The sequence below is a fragment of the Solea senegalensis genome, linkage group LG2 (assembly GCF_019176455.1).
Source record: "Solea senegalensis isolate Sse05_10M linkage group LG2, IFAPA_SoseM_1, whole genome shotgun sequence".
Classification (NCBI taxonomy): domain Eukaryota; kingdom Metazoa; phylum Chordata; class Actinopteri; order Pleuronectiformes; family Soleidae; genus Solea; species Solea senegalensis.
In genome coordinates this window covers 35,275,989-35,293,823 of record NC_058022.1, presented here as the reverse complement: position 1 = coordinate 35,293,823, position 17,835 = coordinate 35,275,989, and the positions used below count along the sequence as shown (strand labels likewise).

General features: G+C 45.7%; 1 protein-coding gene across 1 annotated transcript in view; it reads left to right on the top strand.

Moving 5' to 3' along the window:
- Positions 1-7,171: 7,171 nt before the first annotated feature.
- The window catches only part of nrp2a (neuropilin 2a), a 79,415-nt gene continuing 68,751 nt past the window's right edge, over positions 7,172-17,835 (top strand). The window contains exon 1 of the mRNA XM_044018033.1: positions 7,172-7,926. Coding sequence (XP_043873968.1) covers positions 7,860-7,926 — 67 coding nt within the window. The 5' untranslated portion in view covers positions 7,172-7,859. The remainder of the gene's footprint in view (positions 7,927-17,835) is intronic.

Sequence of the window (17,835 nt, the reverse complement as noted above, 5' to 3'; positions counted from 1 at the left end):
CTCAGTGACATACGCGGGATAATGATGCTGTATCATAAACAAGAGGTGGCCGGGGAATAGAGGAGGCGTCTGGCAATTAAAGTGGGCAAACAACATTTCTGACAACAGCAGCCGAGGCAGCGTGGCGGCCATCTTGACTCCAGCTCCACAATAGAAGAGAGCAGAGGGAGAAAAAGACAATCCTTCCCAATATTTGCATGTAAGTCCTGATTCCTGCGATGGACATGCACAGGAGACCTATCATTGGTACAGCAAAGCACCAAAACTACTACAACGGAGCAGGGACCTTTTGGGGCCAAAAACTGCTCGGGTCTTCCATGTAGTCCCGGGTTCTTGTGGTGGAAAAGCAAGTCTCTAGAGCCTGGTCATCATTGCTGCCTATTGTTACTGGTTCTACTTCCTGTAGATGGAACTAAACATGGTTCCTGGTCATAGTTCCTGCAGAGGAAACACCGAAAAGAACGAGAAGAAGGCAGTGATGCAATATTCTGGACGCAAAGTGCCGCCAAACCTGCAGAAATCCGGAGCAGAACATTATTAAACGGATTAATAAATCTCCATTCATCGAAAATAGGGCAAATCCCGATCATCCACTTTGATTCATGAATTCACAAATGCTGCTCTGGATACGCTGTGATTAAGCAAATGTGTGTGGGCAGCTGTCATCTGTGGCGTTCCCCTGCACATTAATCATTTAATGTACACATAATCTAACATCCACTTTGTTTATGTTTACATCATGTTTTTGGTTTGGCTTTTTTTCCATCGCCTGAAGCCTGGATTCCTTCAGCACCTCGACCTGACGCTGTTGTCTGTTCCCATCACACTCAGCCGTGTGAATCATCATGCCGCACTCCTGCAGCCACCTCCAGACGTCACGTCAGGTATGGAGCGTCCAAATCCTCAGATGTAAACACCTTTAGCTGAATCCACTTTTCCATGTCACTGTTGAATTCAGTGTGTAAACATGTGTCTGACACTCTGAGTCATGGAAAAGTAGATAGCAGAACATTTTCTACACATGAATACAGACAAAACAGACACAATTCTGACCTATGTTACTATAAAGTGATATATGTTGTAATGCAGAGGTGGCAAATCATGGCTCGAGGGCCGTACGCGACCGGGCAATCACTTTCATTTTTTACTTCATAAAAAGGCTTTTTTTTATTGTGAAATATATATATTTGTCCATATCCACACAGACTCTTTTATTTTGAAATTCATTTGACCGGCCCCTTACTGGCCAGACTATAAACTCATTGGCCGTCAGTGTGAGTGTTGTAATGTCGTAAAATATGTTACTAACATTCAAAAAAAAACATTACCTTTGTTACCAAAAATGTTACAAAATCTTATTTAGTTACAAAATATGTTTCTAATATTACAAAAAAAACACAAATGTTACCAAAAATGTTACAAAATCTTATTTAGTTACAAAATATGTTTCTAATATTACAAAAAAACCACAAATGTTACCAAAAATGTTACAAAATCTTATTTAGTTACAAAATATGTTTCTAATATTACAAAAAACCACAAATGTCACTAAAAATGTTACAAAATCTTATTTAGTTACAAAATATGTTACTAATATTACAAAAAAACACAAATGTTACTAAAAATGTTACAAAATCTTATTTAGTTACAAAATATGTTTCTAATATTACAAAAACCACAAATGTTAAAAATGTTTAAAATTATTTAGTTACAAAATATGTTACTAATATTACAAAAAAACCACAAATGTTACCAAAAATGTTACAAAATCTTATTTAGTTACAAAATATGTTACTAATATTACAAAATAAACCTTGTTTATTTTGAGCAGCAGACGTTTCTGAGGGTGTATCCTTCAGCGTGAGCGCTGCTGGCTCTGAGGTTCTTCTCTCTGTGTCTGGTCCATGCGGCTGAAAGTGTTTTGAAAGTGTTTTCCAAGCAGCTGAGATTATACAGTATGTGTGTGTGTGTGTGTGTGTGTGTGTGTGTGTGTGTGTTATTACCCTGGCTGAGGCATGCCCGTACCCTGGGTGGCCCATCAGGAATCCAACAGTGGCAGTTAGTTTAGAAAAAGCCGCGGATGTGAGAGATTTGTGATGTTGTGCCTCCCGGTGAAAGGAGGGAGATCACTCAGAGTGAAGGAAGCGGTGTGAGGAGATTTAGAAATATCACAGTGCAGATATGTGTGTGTGTGTAAGTGTGTGTGTGTGTGTGTGTCTACAGTGTCTTTAAAATATGTGGAAACTGCAGCGTGCAAACCACTCACTCTCCCTGCACCAAAGCCCATAGAGAAAATCAGTGATTTTACATCCCAGCATCAACATTATTGTTGCCTCCATCAGTAACTCCAAATGTGCTATCGTGTGACTTTTAATCTAAACACAGATTTAAAATCCTGTGTTTAGATTTACCGCAGTGACACAAACTTGCCACCAGGGGCAGCAGTAGACCAGCAGGCATTTGTTTAACCTGCTTAAAATGTCACTTTTCTCTATGGACTTTGGTGTGAGCGAGAGAATAAAAGCAGACGTTAGCGACTTAGCAAAATACTACATCAACTTTTAGTGTACACGTTTAATGTCTTTATCTCACTGTGAGACAGACTTCTCCAACAGGAAACTGAAGTTTGTAAACCGCTCACTCTCCCACACCAAAGCCCATAGTGAAAATCAGCGACACAGGAGTTGTTGATCCACTTCTGCCTCTGTCACTAAGTTCAAATGTCGTATTTTGTCATTTCGGCATTTGATCATTTTTGTTCAGATTGACCTCAGTGTCACAAAGTGACCACACGAGGCAGCAGCGGACCAGCAGCTCCTGTGTCACCCGCGAGCTAAAATCGCTGATTTTCTCTATGGGGTTTGGTGTGTGAGAGCGAGAGGTTAAAATACGTCAGTTTTCTGTTAGAAAAGGACGTCGAAAGACAAGAAAATGCAACAAAAGTGTTCTTCATATGTCGTAGAGTGAAGTGTAGAGTTTCCATAGAATGCAGAGAGCAGCGTGTGTGAAGCTGAAAAGGCATCGCACAGCCGCGTCTTCTGAAGTTCCCCCTCCTTACCCACCAGTGACCCCCAAACACACTCTCAAGATGCTGACAGGGTCAAGTCGAGGCTATCTGCAGCTTATCTCTCCCACCTTCAGAGAGCCCAGGGCGTCGACTGGGATCACTCAGCCTCTCCGAGAGAAAACAAGACGCTCGCACAGTTTCCTCCTCGGACCCACAGCCGGCTGACTGGCAGAAAACACACTGCTGTGGAGGTGGGGGGGGAGGAGGAGGAGGAGGAGGAGGGGTGAGGTAGAGAGGTGTGTGACAGATGGGGGAGAAGAAGAAGAGAAAGAGAGGGAGAGTTATCAGTCATGCTGTCGGTCCCTGGAGCCGAGTGTGATAAGAGGAGCGGCGTGGTAGTGGTTGGTATCTCTCTCTGACTCCCCCCTCTCTCCCCCCTAACACACACACACACACAGACACATAAAGCGGGGGAAGAGAGACCCTGTTGTGTTCCCCTCTGCCACCCATGAGTGAACACAGTGCAGGTGTGCTGAGGTGAGGACTTGGACTGTATGTGGCTGACAGACGGACGGACGGACGGTCTGCACACGGCGAGAGACGCTGCAGCAGGAAGTGACTCTGATTACACGGCTGTGGCACTTTAACAGCCGCCGACGCCGAGACATGATGAGCGGCTCATAACATGACACACGCTCGCAAGGAGATGGCTTTCATTTGAGTCATTAGCAGCATATCTCCCTCGTTACGCCACAATAGATGTCTGCTGCTGCTGCTGCTGCTGCTGCTGCTGCTGCTGCTGCTACTTTTGAATAAATACAAGACAAGCTGGGTGTAGTTTGCCCGGAAAGAGGTGTTTGCTGAGAGTCCATCACCTGCAGGGACTCATCATCAAGGATCTGCATCTGAAGTTAAAGTGATAATTCGGTTGTTGTTTTTTCACCACACTTTACATGTGCTATGCCTTACACCCGCTACGGTCTATGTTTGACGTTCACTTTTTCAACAGGAACAGGTGAACCACTCACTCACTCTCCCACACCAAACCCCACAGGAGGAGGAGGAGGGAGCGAGGAGTCAGTGAAAACTCAACCCTTTTTTCACCTGACTGACGTGAGCGTACGGCGGGAGGACGCAGGTGGTGCCGAGCTGCCAGGAGGAGAACAAAGGACACACAGAAGGCCTCACGTCTGCTCCGGAACGACTGAACTCACCCGTGGTGGGAGTTGTGGGGGTGGGGGGGTAACTGGGCTGGCACAGTAAAATGGCACGCGGCCGACTTTCGCCACAAAAAACACATGAAGCGCGGAGGCCGGCGGTGTCAAAGCCCTCGACTCAACAGAGGGAGAGCCCACCTCGGCCCTGCCCTGCAATCAACAGGCCTAAATACAGAGCGGGAGGTCGAGTAATGACACAGTAGTGAGCCCAAAATAATCTGCTGAGAAAGGCCTTCCCTCCCTCCCTCCCTCCCTCCCTCCCTCCCTCTGCCCTGCCTGTGGCTTGTATTACCCACTCTAATGTAATGGGCTGGCTGAGGCCCGGCTGTGTAATGAGGTACAGCATGTAGCCTCGCTGGCATCTTTATTTGGAACAGCGAGGTGCATTCCTAAAGGTCAGGAACACATGGGAAACTTTCTCAAGCCGTGCGACGCGCTGTGCACCGTCTGTTTAAAGGGATAGTTCAGGTGCTTTGTAAGTGCTGAAGGTACTGACACGGTGTCAACACTGACTTCACAGGAGCAACATGTATACGGAGACTGTGCAATATGTGCAATTAGCACTTTAAAGACAAAATGTCGTTAAAGGAGGGGAGGGGTCAAACACTCAAAATCTATGTCACCTTAAGTCTGTGATACCTCATGAATACACTCCAGTTTGCAAACACTGTTCACTCTCACACACCAAAGCCCATAGAGAAAATCAGCCATTTAAGGAGCTGCTGGTCCTCTGCTGCCTCGTGTGGTCGCTCTGTGTCACTGAGGTTCATCTGAACGAAGAAATATGACATTAGAACTTTGTGATGGAGGCAGCAGTGGATCGACAACTCCTGTGTGCTGTGACGTAAATTCTCTATGGGGTTTGGTGTGGGGAAGGCGAGTGGTTCTTCTGTTATCGTACACTTGGATTTTATTAGATTAGCCTTATGTTAAGTGGATTAAGTGGACCAGTATTTTTTTTGCGTGTGTACCTACTGTCAGTCGTGTTTTAAGTGAGACTGAGTGTCAGTACCACACTAAAGTTCTGTGGGACACGGGGACACGATGGTGCTGAACAGAGACAAACATACAGTCATTATCGTCTCCCTGTGCATCACAAGCTGTAAAACAGTGTCAACAAAAGACCCCCGGTGCCCCTGACAGAAGGTTGTATGACAGGTCCGCGTGTCACCGACTGTCCGTCACCCTCTGCTGCATTTGCATCCCTCAGGTCGACTTAGCGCCGCCGCCTCTTGGCAGCCTGTCAGTCACTGTTTAAGCCCACACCTCCAACCTGAGGGCGCGGCGGCTGTCACACATCGCTGTGACGGACTAATCTGAGCCGCTGGATAAACGTCCACACTGGCACAAACCAGCCAGCCGTGATGTTTACACCTTTTTGGGAATATACACACGCAGCAGCGCTGAGTGTATGTGCATAGAGATGACGAAGCATTGATTAACGAGTGTTTGGTGAACTTTGCTTAACCCTCTGATTGACCCTTTCACTGAGATAAAGGGAGATGGAAGGAGATAAAGGGAGATAAAGAGAGTGTGGGGGGGGGCGGCACGCCAATATCAAACCTTCACGGAACACTGGGTCACTTTCTGATCTGCTCCCCCTCCCACTCCCCTGGGGTCATTTGATACCCGCTCCCATTTGTCAACATCTCTGCCCCCTCCATCGACTTTCAACCCCCCAAAATATTAGGTCAGCACATGGCTAATGGAGGGCAGCGGTGAGAGAGCGGAGTACACAGGGAACGTGTTCGTGTTAGTCCCATCAGGGATTATTACGTACGAATCCTTCATATATTCAATTCTTGCTTGGCGTTCTCGGCATGTGCACAGGATTTTAAAAGGAAAAGCTGATTTTAGGATTTTAACAAAGGATTAAGAATATATTTGTCGCGTTTTCTCACAGTTTTTGAGTGAAAACTGAACGTTTTTAAAGCGCTCGCTCTCCTGCACCAGACCCCATAGAGAAAATCACTGATTTTAGCCCATGTGGACACAGGAGCTGCTGCTCTACTGCTGCCTCGTGTGGTCACTTTGTGTCACTGAAGTGAATCTGAATGAAGTGTTTGAAACACAGAATTTTACAAATAACACATATGAACTCACTGATGGAGGCAGCAGTGGATCAACAACTCCTGAGTTCTTTGCATGGACTTTGGTGCAGGAGAGTTAGCAGTTAATTCCAGTCAGAAAATGCCTTCAAATGGGGAGAAAACGTGGCAATAAATATTCTTAAGGTATCATAGACTTGATCAGGCATAGATTTTATATTAGAAGAGCCTTTTGTTAAGTCGCTAAAATCAGTTTCCTTCATAAATATGCAAGATTTTATAGATTTTGAAGGAAGAGAAGCTGATTTTAGCCACTTAACAAAGGCCTCACCTAATAAATTATACACCTGATCAATTTCATGACATCTCAGTTATATATTTGTCACGTTTTCTCACAGTTTGACAAACTGAAGTTTTTAAACCGGACACAGGAGCTGCTGGTCTACCGCTGCCCCGTGTGGTCACTTTGCGTCACTGTGGTTAATCTGAATGAAAGATTTCAAACACAGCATTTTACAAAATAACACATTTGAACTCAGTGATGGAGGCAGTGGGAGAGGGAGTGGTTAATTCCAGTCAGAAACGCCTTCAAGCGATGAAACTCAGGTCTCAGGTTGGTTCGTGGTAAATAAGTCACGTGGGCACACTTCAAAAACACCCTCGACTATCACTTTTCACATTCTGACGCCATTAAAGTGAGAAACCTTTATTTACCATATGTTTATGAGGCGTTTTATGGGGCCCTCAGGAGTGTGGGGGCCCTTGAGTGACTCTCACTCTCTGTATGTGTGTGTGTGTGTGTCACAGAGCGAGAGAGAGAGAGAGAGGCTGTGCACACGCGCTCCCTCCTTATAATCAGTGACGGACGGGAGTGGGCGGAGCCGAGGCGCCTCCACTGTAACGCGATAGCTGCTCGGCTCAAAAGCTCGATCACTCGCTCACACACTCCACACACACACACACACCTCAGAGGCTGAGAGCAGCGCGAGCCCACGCTGGTGTCAGAGCCGGAGCCACGCGAGCCACGCAGAGAGCGAGAGAGCACGGGGAGGAGCGGAGTGTTCGTGGAGCCGGAGCGCGAGCGCACAAACATCTCTCCATTCATCAGCGCGTGACCTTTGAAGAAAGAAAAGCAGCGGAGGTTTTTCCGAGGCTGTGAGATCCGGATCTGCTCCTTCAAGCACGAGGAGCCCAGGAAACCCGTGTGTGCGCCGAAGGACGCGCGGACGCCGGGACGAGGACGCGCGGACGCGGGGGAGTGGGGAGGCTCGCGTTTGGAGCCGTTGACGCGCACAACCTGGAGCCGCGCTGTCCACGCCAGCGTCTCACCACGGAGTTTGTTTCTGGATGAGATCCAGGACAGACTGAGGTTATTATTATTATAATATTATAATAATAAGAAGAAGAATCCTCATCTCAGTGACATGTAGTTGTCACACACTTTTTAAAAAACGCCGTGGGATTTTTCCTGAGTGGGGTCCTGAAGGGTGTGGATCTTTTTTCTGTTTTATCTCTGTTTTGTTTGTTGGGTTTTTTTGGAGGAGGAAAAGAATCGCGTTGGAACATTAACAAAAAACAACTTTAAAGATGGATTTGGTGCCGTCGCTGGTTGGATTTGTGTTGGTTCTGGTGCTGAGAGTCTCCGCAGAAGAGGGTGAGTGTTCACTTCTTCTTTTTCATCTCTACGTATATGTGTGCGTGTTTCTGTCTCAACCTCTCCGAGAGAACCCGAAGCGCAGACTAAACATCACGTTATAATGACCGTTTCTCCCTCAGTCCTCGTCATATGTTTCAGTTTATTATGACTGAGCCTGTGTGTCATCATAACCACGTCCATGTGGCGCGTGGATGTTTTTCTCCTCTCGTCTGATTTGGAAATATGGAGGAACAGGTTTATTTTTGGTCATCTCTGTGTGTGTGTGTGTGTGTGTTTAGAGACTGAGAGGTTGTCATGAAGCCTTGGATCTTTGTGTTGTGCAGATGTTTTATGTTATTATTTAATAATTCATCAAGGGAAATAAATAAAAAAACAAGCCCGTTCATGGCAGAGGATGTTTGTTATTCCACTGGTGTCAAAGACGCCGTGCGTAAAAGCGACTCCGGCGTTGGGTTTGACTCGCAGGACTGTAATCATCACTTTAATAATCATCATTCTCATCAGGCTGTGATGAAGCTGGAGTGTGTGTGTGTGTGTGTGCGCGTGTGTGCGGGGTGAAGCTCCCTGCACCGTCACCTTTGCGCGCTCTCCGCAATCAAACGACAGTAAGAGGAGAGATTAAGCAGCAGCAGCAGCAGAAGCAGCAGCAGCAGCACAGACCCGGAGCTTCTGCTTCCAGGCCCTAAAAAAAAACCACTTCTGCTTTTTACAGGCGAGCGGAAACAGAAAAAACAGCGCAAACCTCGTTTAAAAAGTGCATTCTTTGCGAATAAATGGGTGAACCATGTTGTTGTGTGTAGACACACGCTGACACATGGACTCTCTCACACTCTGATATTCCTGATGTTTTTAAGCTGCTTCATATTCATGTTTGTGCACGAGACGCCGCGCCAGCTGATCTGTGCGTAAAAGCGAACGTGATTACGGGTGAATGTGTGTGTGTGAGTGATGATTATTCACGCGTATCATCGTTACCGAACTTCCTTGTCACGCTTTGAAACATCTGCTTTACACGAGCAGACATCAGGTAACAATAGATTCAATGTAGAAGATCACGTTTATAAACTGGCTACATTGTCGTTTTCTGCCCAGAATGAAAGTCTGAAAAACTACAATTTCTGTTTATCGCGATATATTTATGTGGTATGGACACCCGCACGTGCCCTAATTACGAGACCAAACGTGATTCATATTTAAATAGTGTTAAATAAAGTGACATGTTTAATTCATAGATGCTCTGGGTCATTTACTGCAGGTTTGGACTCCTTATGTCTTAAACAGGACACTCCGTCCACAGTGTGTGTGTGTGTGTGTGTGTGTGTGTGTTCTCCTTGATCAGAGACAGATGTGGGGCTCTTGGCAGCCATCAGGCAAGAATGAAAGCTAGAACATTCCCCCTCCTCCTGCCTCCTTCTCTCTCCTTCTCTCCTTCTCTTCTGCCAACACACTGCACCATGCACGTCTGTCTGTCCCTGCTGCTGTCCTCACTACTGCTGCTGTCTGTCCTCACTGCTGCCAACACACTGCTACCATGCACTGTGCTGTGCTGTCCTCCTGCTGCTGCTGTCCTCACTACTGCTGCTGTCCTGCTGCTGCTGTCCTCACTACTGCTGCTGTCCCTCCTGCTGCTGCTGTCCCACTGCTACTGCTGTCCTCACTACTACTGCTGCTGCTGTCCTCACTGCTGCTGCTGTCTGTCCTCACTGCTACTGCTGTCCCCTACTACTGCTGTCCTCACTACTACTGCTGTCTGCCCCACTACTGCTGCTGTCCTCACTACTGCTGTCCTCTACTCACCTGCTGCTGCTGCTGCTGCTGTCCTCCACTGCTGCTGCTGTCCTCACACACTGCTGCTGCTGCTGTCACTGCTGCTGTCACCGCTGCGCTGCTGTCCTCCTGCTACTGCTGCTGTCCTCACTGCTGCTGCTGTCCACTGCTGCTGCTGTCCTACTGCTGCTGTGCTGCTCACTGCTGCTGCTGTCCTCACTACTGCTGTCCTCACTACTGCTGCTGTCCTCACTCACTGCTGCTGTCCTCACTGCTGCTGTCCGTCCCACACTGCTGCTGTCACTGCTGAGTCCTCACTGCTGCTGTCGCTGCTGTCGTCCCTCAAGAGCCACATTACACACAGATGCCAGAGAAAGGAGAGAGAGTGAGGAGGAGATAATGACTGCAGAGGAGAGGAGAAGAGGGGAAAGACAGATGCAGGAGAGGAGAGGAGTGAGGTTGGGGAGAAGGAGGAGGTGATGTTGTGGGTCTGGACTGTGTTGGTGTTGGACGAGAGCGTGACCGGGTCTCGGAGTTAAACGGTGGCTGGTCGTCGAGGGAGCAGAGCGTGTTCATGAGGATCATGTGTGTGAAGTGACTGAGGGGATGCAGCTGAAGAGTGAGAGTGAGAGGGTGAGGGAGGGAGTGACAGAGTGAAGTGTGTTTATTGGTAAATGAGGACACGTTTGGACGAGACATCTCCCTGACATCAACACTGACAAAATGGCTACAGAGGGATAAGGAGACACATTATCTGTCCTATAAACATGTGAGGGTTTTACTAAAGAGGCCAAAAAACCTAGAAAAAAGACATCAAACTGACACTGAAGTGAAAAGTCTGAATTAAAAGTCAGAAATGTAAGACAAAATCTGCATTTTGATTCTGTTTTGTTTTTTCTTTCTGAGGTTAACTAGTAAAAATCTCAAAATTCAGACTCCACCCCACAAATAAGTAAACAGTCATTATCTGTATTCCATTCTCAAAATGCACTTGTTACCTTTTAAATCTTTCATGATAAAGCATATTTACATTTGTAAATATGTTAAAATCAACAATGTTTGACTAAATGTGTTCATATCAGTCACTGAAACAGCCTTTAACAGCAGAAATGACGTCACAGAAGCCAAATCATGATGAGACTTCACCAGATAAAGCTCAGAATGTATTGTGCCAGGGTCAAAATAATCGACACAATAAAGATATACTTGCGTTAGTTCCAAAAAAAGTCATTTAATAACAATTTTTCTGTCTATTTTGTTGCTCATTCTGTGTAAAATAAGCAGAGAAGAAGGAAATCTTTCTATAATGAGGCAGTTTTTTTGTGGTATAATTGGTCCGTTCTCTCACTTGTGGGAGTTTAGTTGATTTCCAATAGTGCAGAGAGTTTTACTCGTGAATAAAGTTGTGTGTGTAAAGAAGAAGAAGAAACAGACTGACATTTAAGGCTTGTTTGTTAATCTCCTGACTGCATCGTCTCTTCTCCTCTCCCCTGAAAACATAATGTTTTGGAACAGACCAAACGAGAGCCCGAGGCGTCTCAGCCGGAAACCTCCACATGCATCAAGATCTCACACCATCTCACGCAATGTCACACATTCTCACACAATCTCACGTGGTCTGACGTGAAATGATCCGTGAAAGATGTCGGGCGCTCGGACGCGGCACTGTTTGCGGCAGGCGGGGCGCCGGGTCCGTGGGAGTTCCTCTTCTCTGCACTCTCACTGTAATCACTGACATGTACATTAATTACTTCTTACCAGCAGCATTAATATTCACTCCATTAAGCAGCTCATTTGCATGTTTATTGAGTGGGTGGCTTTTGCATCTTCTCCACCTATGGTTTCATCATCATCTTCATTGTCGTCTTCTTCTCTCAGGGCTGCAACTGCTGATTATTTTATTTAGTCAAGAAATGGCAACAAAAACAACCTGAAATGTTTTGTACACAAACGGAAGATATTTATAGTTTTTATGGTTTTCTCAACACAAAGGAACAAATACGTCCACAAAGTATTCACGTTTTAGACACTGAAGATGTTTTAATAATAGAAAAACACTATTTTTAAACAACAAAACCAAGTTTTCCACTGTCAAGATCCACATTTTGACCCAAAGACTATATTTGAAGTGGTATTATGTGATTTTTGTCAAAGCTCTATTGCTATTTTTCTGCAGAACCATGAGCAAAAATGGCAAAAAAAATCTGAATCTATATCGCCACCAAATCTTCGAAGTGCTTGTTATAAAAATGCCTTAAAATTGTCTATTTCTCAAGAAAAGTAGTCAAATGATCTGAACCTCGTATTAAATGTCAGAAAAATGTCGTTAAAATAGATTTTTGTGTCTTCTTAATTTTCAAAAAAAATAATTAAGAGTAAAAAAAACTGGACCTTGGACTAAAAGTCATTTTAACTCGTAGTTTATCTGGTTTCTCAATGCAAACGAGCAAAGTATTCACATTGTTGTTTTAATAATGAAAAAGCGCAGTATTTTTTATAATTTTTTTAATCATCTATTTCTTCATAAAAGAAGCGGATAATCCCAATTTGGAGGAAAATGTTCTGAATATCAGGCTACCATTTTTCACTCTGAACTTTCATTCTTTGCAGCTTTGAGATTAAATTCCATCTTCATTAAGAATAATATGTTACTACTAGACAGATTTTTCCCCTTAAACAAGTGTATTTTTAGGCTCAGTGTGGTTGTGATTATCGTCCAAGTTTCCACACTGCAGTGGATTTGTTTACTTTTGATTTGTGGCGTCATAAAAAATGGATCAAATTCTCTCTTCAGTTCCCGTCGCGCGCTAATCCTCCCGTGACACTTCTTTGTTGAATCCTTTTGGCTTTAATGTCTTCATTTGTTTTCCTTCACCTCCACTCCTCCAATCTCTCGTCCGTTTTAATCTGCCTCAGCCTCTCCGAGGTATCAGCTGTGAAAACAAGGTCACAGATTAGCATTCATAGCCAAAGACAAAACCCCGAGCGGCTCCCGTTCAATAGCCGTCAAGAGCGAGAGGCGCGGGCTCAAAGTAAAGCCCCAGGAACAGTGCGTCGCGCTCGGGGTGAAATTAAAAACAAGACCTCCATAAATAAAACAGAGCTGGGTCGTCAGCGTGCAGGTGGAGGGGGTTAATGTTCGCTCAGGGACGGCGCTCGGGTCTGAGCTGCTGCTGGATTTCAGATTTACCGTCAGTCACAAGTTTGAGACTTTTTAAAAAACTGCTGTGTGTCCCTGCACTTGACCTTTGACCCAGAAACAATCCCATTTACAAGCAGAAACGTGAGGTCCGATCACAAATGTGTTGATATTCACTTAAAAAATCAACCTAATTTGTCTTTGTTTATGCTTTTCGGGCCTCGTTTCACCGAGGCTGCCATCTGGAATTGGCTCCGCCCACATAAACCCAGTGCATGAGCCGATGGCGTACGATGGCCACCGTAGTTTCCTGACACACTTGAGGAAAGAGAGATGTGTGTATGTGAGTGTGTGAGTGGAGGAGTTTGTCTCACCAGTAGATGTCACTGTTTGTGGGAAAATCGCAAAAATGTGTCGGAAAAACGAGAGCTCATCTTCTTTGTCGCCGTCGTCCTCTCGTGTTTGGACTTTGTTAACTTGTATTTTCTTTCGTGAGTCGTCTCTGTTTCTTGTGATTGTATACACTGTAGTGCTAGAGCGCCACCTACGGGCCTGTCATATGTACTGCAGCGTTCAGAGTTGGTTTAGGACGATAAAGTGTGGATCGGGCCGAAGCTTTTTTGGTTCCTGACAGAAAAGGAGGTGTATCGGAGTGGATCCTGGAGCTAATGTTTTTTTTGTTTTGTTTTCTTACGGTATTAGCATTTTGTCCACCTTGTGGGAGCTTTTTATTTTGACAGCGTTGGAATATCGTAAAACTACTTTAGGAAAATGATTACATTCGCTGCCGGTCGCTTATCTTCTTTGTCGTGTTAACTTTTATTTTCTTTCCTTAGTCATCTCTGTTTCTGTGATCGTATGCGCTGTAATGCATCGCCACCTAGTGACCGGGGGTGGATCCACTGTAGTTTTTTGTTTGTTTTTTCTAACCGTATCAGTGTTATATCCACGTTTTGGGAGCTTGGAAAATCGCAAACCTTCTTTTTTTTTTATCTTTCTTTGCCGTCTTGACTTCCTTCACTCATGTTTTGGTACAGCGCCACACACAGGCCTGGCATATGTACTGCAGCGTTTAGGGCGAAGAAAAGCATTGTTTACATATGGTTGCGCTGCAGATTTCCTGCTCATGCATGGACAGAAGAACAATCGGACAGTGTGCAGCAACAGAAGAGCAGTTCCTTCTTCTCCTTTTTGTTTGAGGGAGGTGTGCGTGACGTCGGGGGGTCGCGAGCGGCAGCAGATCAGCAGGAGTCCTGCAGCAGAGCCGGGAGATCCTCCACAGCTCCTCTGCTTCCTGTGTGCAGACAGGGGAAAGCCTTTGTGAGAAGTGGCTCGGCTCGGCGCGGCGCAGGTTTGCTGAGACAAAAGAGGGGAGAGGGAGGGGAGACCTGATACTGTAGTCAGGTAGTGTTTGGGATTAGCCCTCCCTCCTGCAGGCACCGGGGACCATCTGTTTACTCGATTGATCCATTGAACCATTGATCACCGTGGCCAGTTCTGTGCATTTAGCTGATTAGCATGGGCCACTTATCCTGTTAGGGAGGGAGAAGATGAAATAAGAAGGGAAAGAGGATTGTTTTTCGAGGGGGGGGGGTGTTATTATCCACCACTGATGTGGCTTTAAAAGGAGAATTGTTGTTGCATTTGTGGACTGTCTGTAGTTTGTCAGCGTGTCTTTTCTTCTCTGCACAACTGACTCCAGAATGTTTTTATTGCATCCCTGAGTCAGAGGAAGTCTCGCTGCTCTCGTCACGCAGGGAAATACATCATGTGAATTCCAGGAAATGCAACATTCAGAGGATGAAACTGTGAGCAGAGGTGTACTTTTACTCACTTCCCCCTGTTCTTCTTGCTCTTATTGCTGTCGATTGACGTCGATGTTGTTTTATTCCTCTTTGTGGAATTGTTCGAGATGGAAAATGTGAGCATAGTGATGATATTTAGATTTATTTTAGGTTTCTACCAACCCTTGTGCACTTACGGAAAGTAACCAGGTGTTTTTTTTGAAGTGTGGTTGTGTGAGATACTTTGCCGTCAAGAATAAAAACACATCTGCTGCTTTTCTTTCACTCTTACAGTGTTTTTTGACATGAAAATCAACTTTTGTACTCTCACACCAAAGCCCATTGAGAAAACCAGTGATTTTACACCACAGCACACAGGAGCTGTTGATCCACTGCTGCCTCCATCACTAAGTTCAAATGTGCTATTTTGTCAATTTTGTGTTTGAAATCCTGCGTTCGGATTCACCTCAGTGACACAAAGTGACCACACGAGGCAGCAGTAGACCAGCAGCTACTGTGTCCCCGCCAGCTAAAATCGGTGATTTTCTCTATGGAGTTTGGTGTGGGAGAGCGAGGGTGTTTAAAAACCTCAGTTTCCTTGTGTGATATAGTGGTGAACACATTAAATGTGTAGTGTCGACTTAACAAAAGGCTCAGCTGATAAAATATACACCCGCTGAGGCGGGAAAATAAACCCTTATTTACCTCGTGTCCCTGCATGTTTTCAGCTGGTTTTGTTTGTAGATGCTTCAGCGTAAATGTCCAGTAAAAGTGACTCTTCCTTCTCCTCCCTCCTCCTCACCCCCTCACCCTCTCCTTGAGTCCAGTCTAGTGTGGAATGGGTGAGATTAAAAAGCAGGCGTGGAGACAACTCCTGCTCCTGACTGAATGGATGAGTGCGGCCCACTCTCCCCTCTCATTCCCTCACTCTGGGCGATAGCACTTTTTAATTAAGGTGGGGTGAGGGAGGGAGGGAGGGAGGGAAGGAGGGAAGGGAAGGGCGGGCAAGAGACACTAGGAATGATGGAGGGTTTATCAGTGCCTCTCCTCGCACTCGCAGCTTATACCAGAGCGTGACGCCATACTTTGCCCCGATAAGACAGCTAATAGAAATGAGAGCACACACACACACACGTGCACGCACACACACATGCACGCACACACACACACACACACATAAAGTATGCGAGCTAAGACATGCAGACATATGCACTTTTTCCTCCGATAATGAAGATAAAGGCTCTCACAGTGAGCACAGAGACGTCTCTGGTCTCCGCTTCATTTGGAATGACAAGGAAGCACACACACACACACACACACACACACACACACACACACACACGTATATAAGCAGAGGGTAAGTTATGTTATTTTATTTTAAATATTCTCCTTTTTTGTGTGTATCACAGGTCTGAAATCGCCAAAAAACACAATCAATGTGATTTCATGTCACTGACCTGGGCCCCTATGTTTTATAAATGTGGGTGTGTCCAGCCACGTGTCGTCGTACGAGGTAACCGCCCCTTCTGAGTTATGTCCGTTTTAAAAAAAATGCTTGTTTTCGCCAAATAAGTGACTCGCGGCAATGTTTCTGGTCAGCTGTGATGCATTCAGCGACGCTCGTAAAACCCTGCTCGCTTCCCACTTCCACTCTCGCTCTCCTCTCACAGCACTCGGCCCACTTTCTTCAAATGACGGAACAAGAGGTGAGACAATGACTCGATTATGAATCAATTGCTCAGTGAATTAAGACCAGATTTCCTGCTTGTTTCAGTTTCTCAGATGCGGAGATTTTCTTTATTTCTTTGCTCCGTGTAACAAAGAAATCATTAAAAAAGGAAACATTTTGGTTTGTGGACAAAAACATCGTCATTTCCTGGTTTGATCAACGCTTTCTGACATTTTGTGGACCAAGCGATTACTCAATTAATCGTGAAAACGATAGTTGCAGATAGGTGTAACGTCCATACACAAACCTGTCTGACTTCATCTTTCAGTTATATCCATTAGAAAAAGGCTTGTTTTTGCTAATACATGGCTCAGATTGTTATTTGTAATCGAGGTGTAGCAGGTTACCAGCCTGGTGGGGGCGCTGCGTCGCTGCGATGTCAGAAAAGCTCATCTCGGCAGTGATGCCTTCAGCGACGCTCGTGAAATCCTCTCACTTGTGTGTGTGTGTGTGTGTGTGTGTGTGAGAGCTTGATTTCCTACGTGAAATTTGAATGTTTTTTGGTGAATCTCGCTCGTCGCTCGTCCCGCAGAAGTCACTCGGGTTCTGCCGTCATGTGGACGCTCTGTGTCTTTTCTAGACTTTCTTCTTCATCGCTGCTTCCCGTCGGGCTGAGCTCTTTGTCTGCGTGTGCGTGACTGCCTCACGGTGGCAGGAAGCGCTACATGTTTTAACGACATGACAGGTTCATGGCTTATCTGTTACTGATACTGAAGTGTCACGTGTGTTTGCACCGTACAGGAAGCAAAACACCTATTACACACAGCAGTGTCACTGTGTGTGTGTGTGTGTGTGTGTGTGTGTGTGTGTGTGTGTGTGTGTGTGTGTGTGTGTGTGGAGACAGATGGGCTCCTCTAGTAGAAGAGACAGTGTAATTCATGAAGCTCACTGGCAGCTCCTGAATGCCCCGTGTTATTCCCCAACACACACATTCTTCTCCCCAAACACACACACACACACACACACACACACACACACACACACGGTATATGCACACTTTCCTGTGCACTAATTGCTAAGAATATCCGAGCAATTAGGAGAAAACACACACATCTGTCAGTGTAATTAGAAAGTTTTTCTCACAAATTGCTGCTGTGTCACTGTCATAGCGCGCGTGTGTGTGTGTGTGTGTGTGCACTGCAGTGAACGCACACACACACACACACACACACACACAGTGTGACTGACAGAGGTGTCTCAGTGGGGTCAGTGTGAACAGGGAGCTGCTGGATATCAGGCATGTCTTAATGAGGCTCGTCAGATGCTCTCTCTCCATCGTTCTCCTTCCTCATCACTTTTTTTTCACCTCCCTCCTCCTCTTCTCCCCTCTCTTCCTCCCTCCCTCTCTTCCTCTCTTCCTCCCTCCTCCTCTTCTCCCCTCTCTCCCTCCCTTCTGATGACAAACCCACCCTTCATACATTAACCCGACCCACCGCCCTCACCCATCAATCTTCCCTCTTCTTCTTCCTCCTCTCTTTTATCTCAGA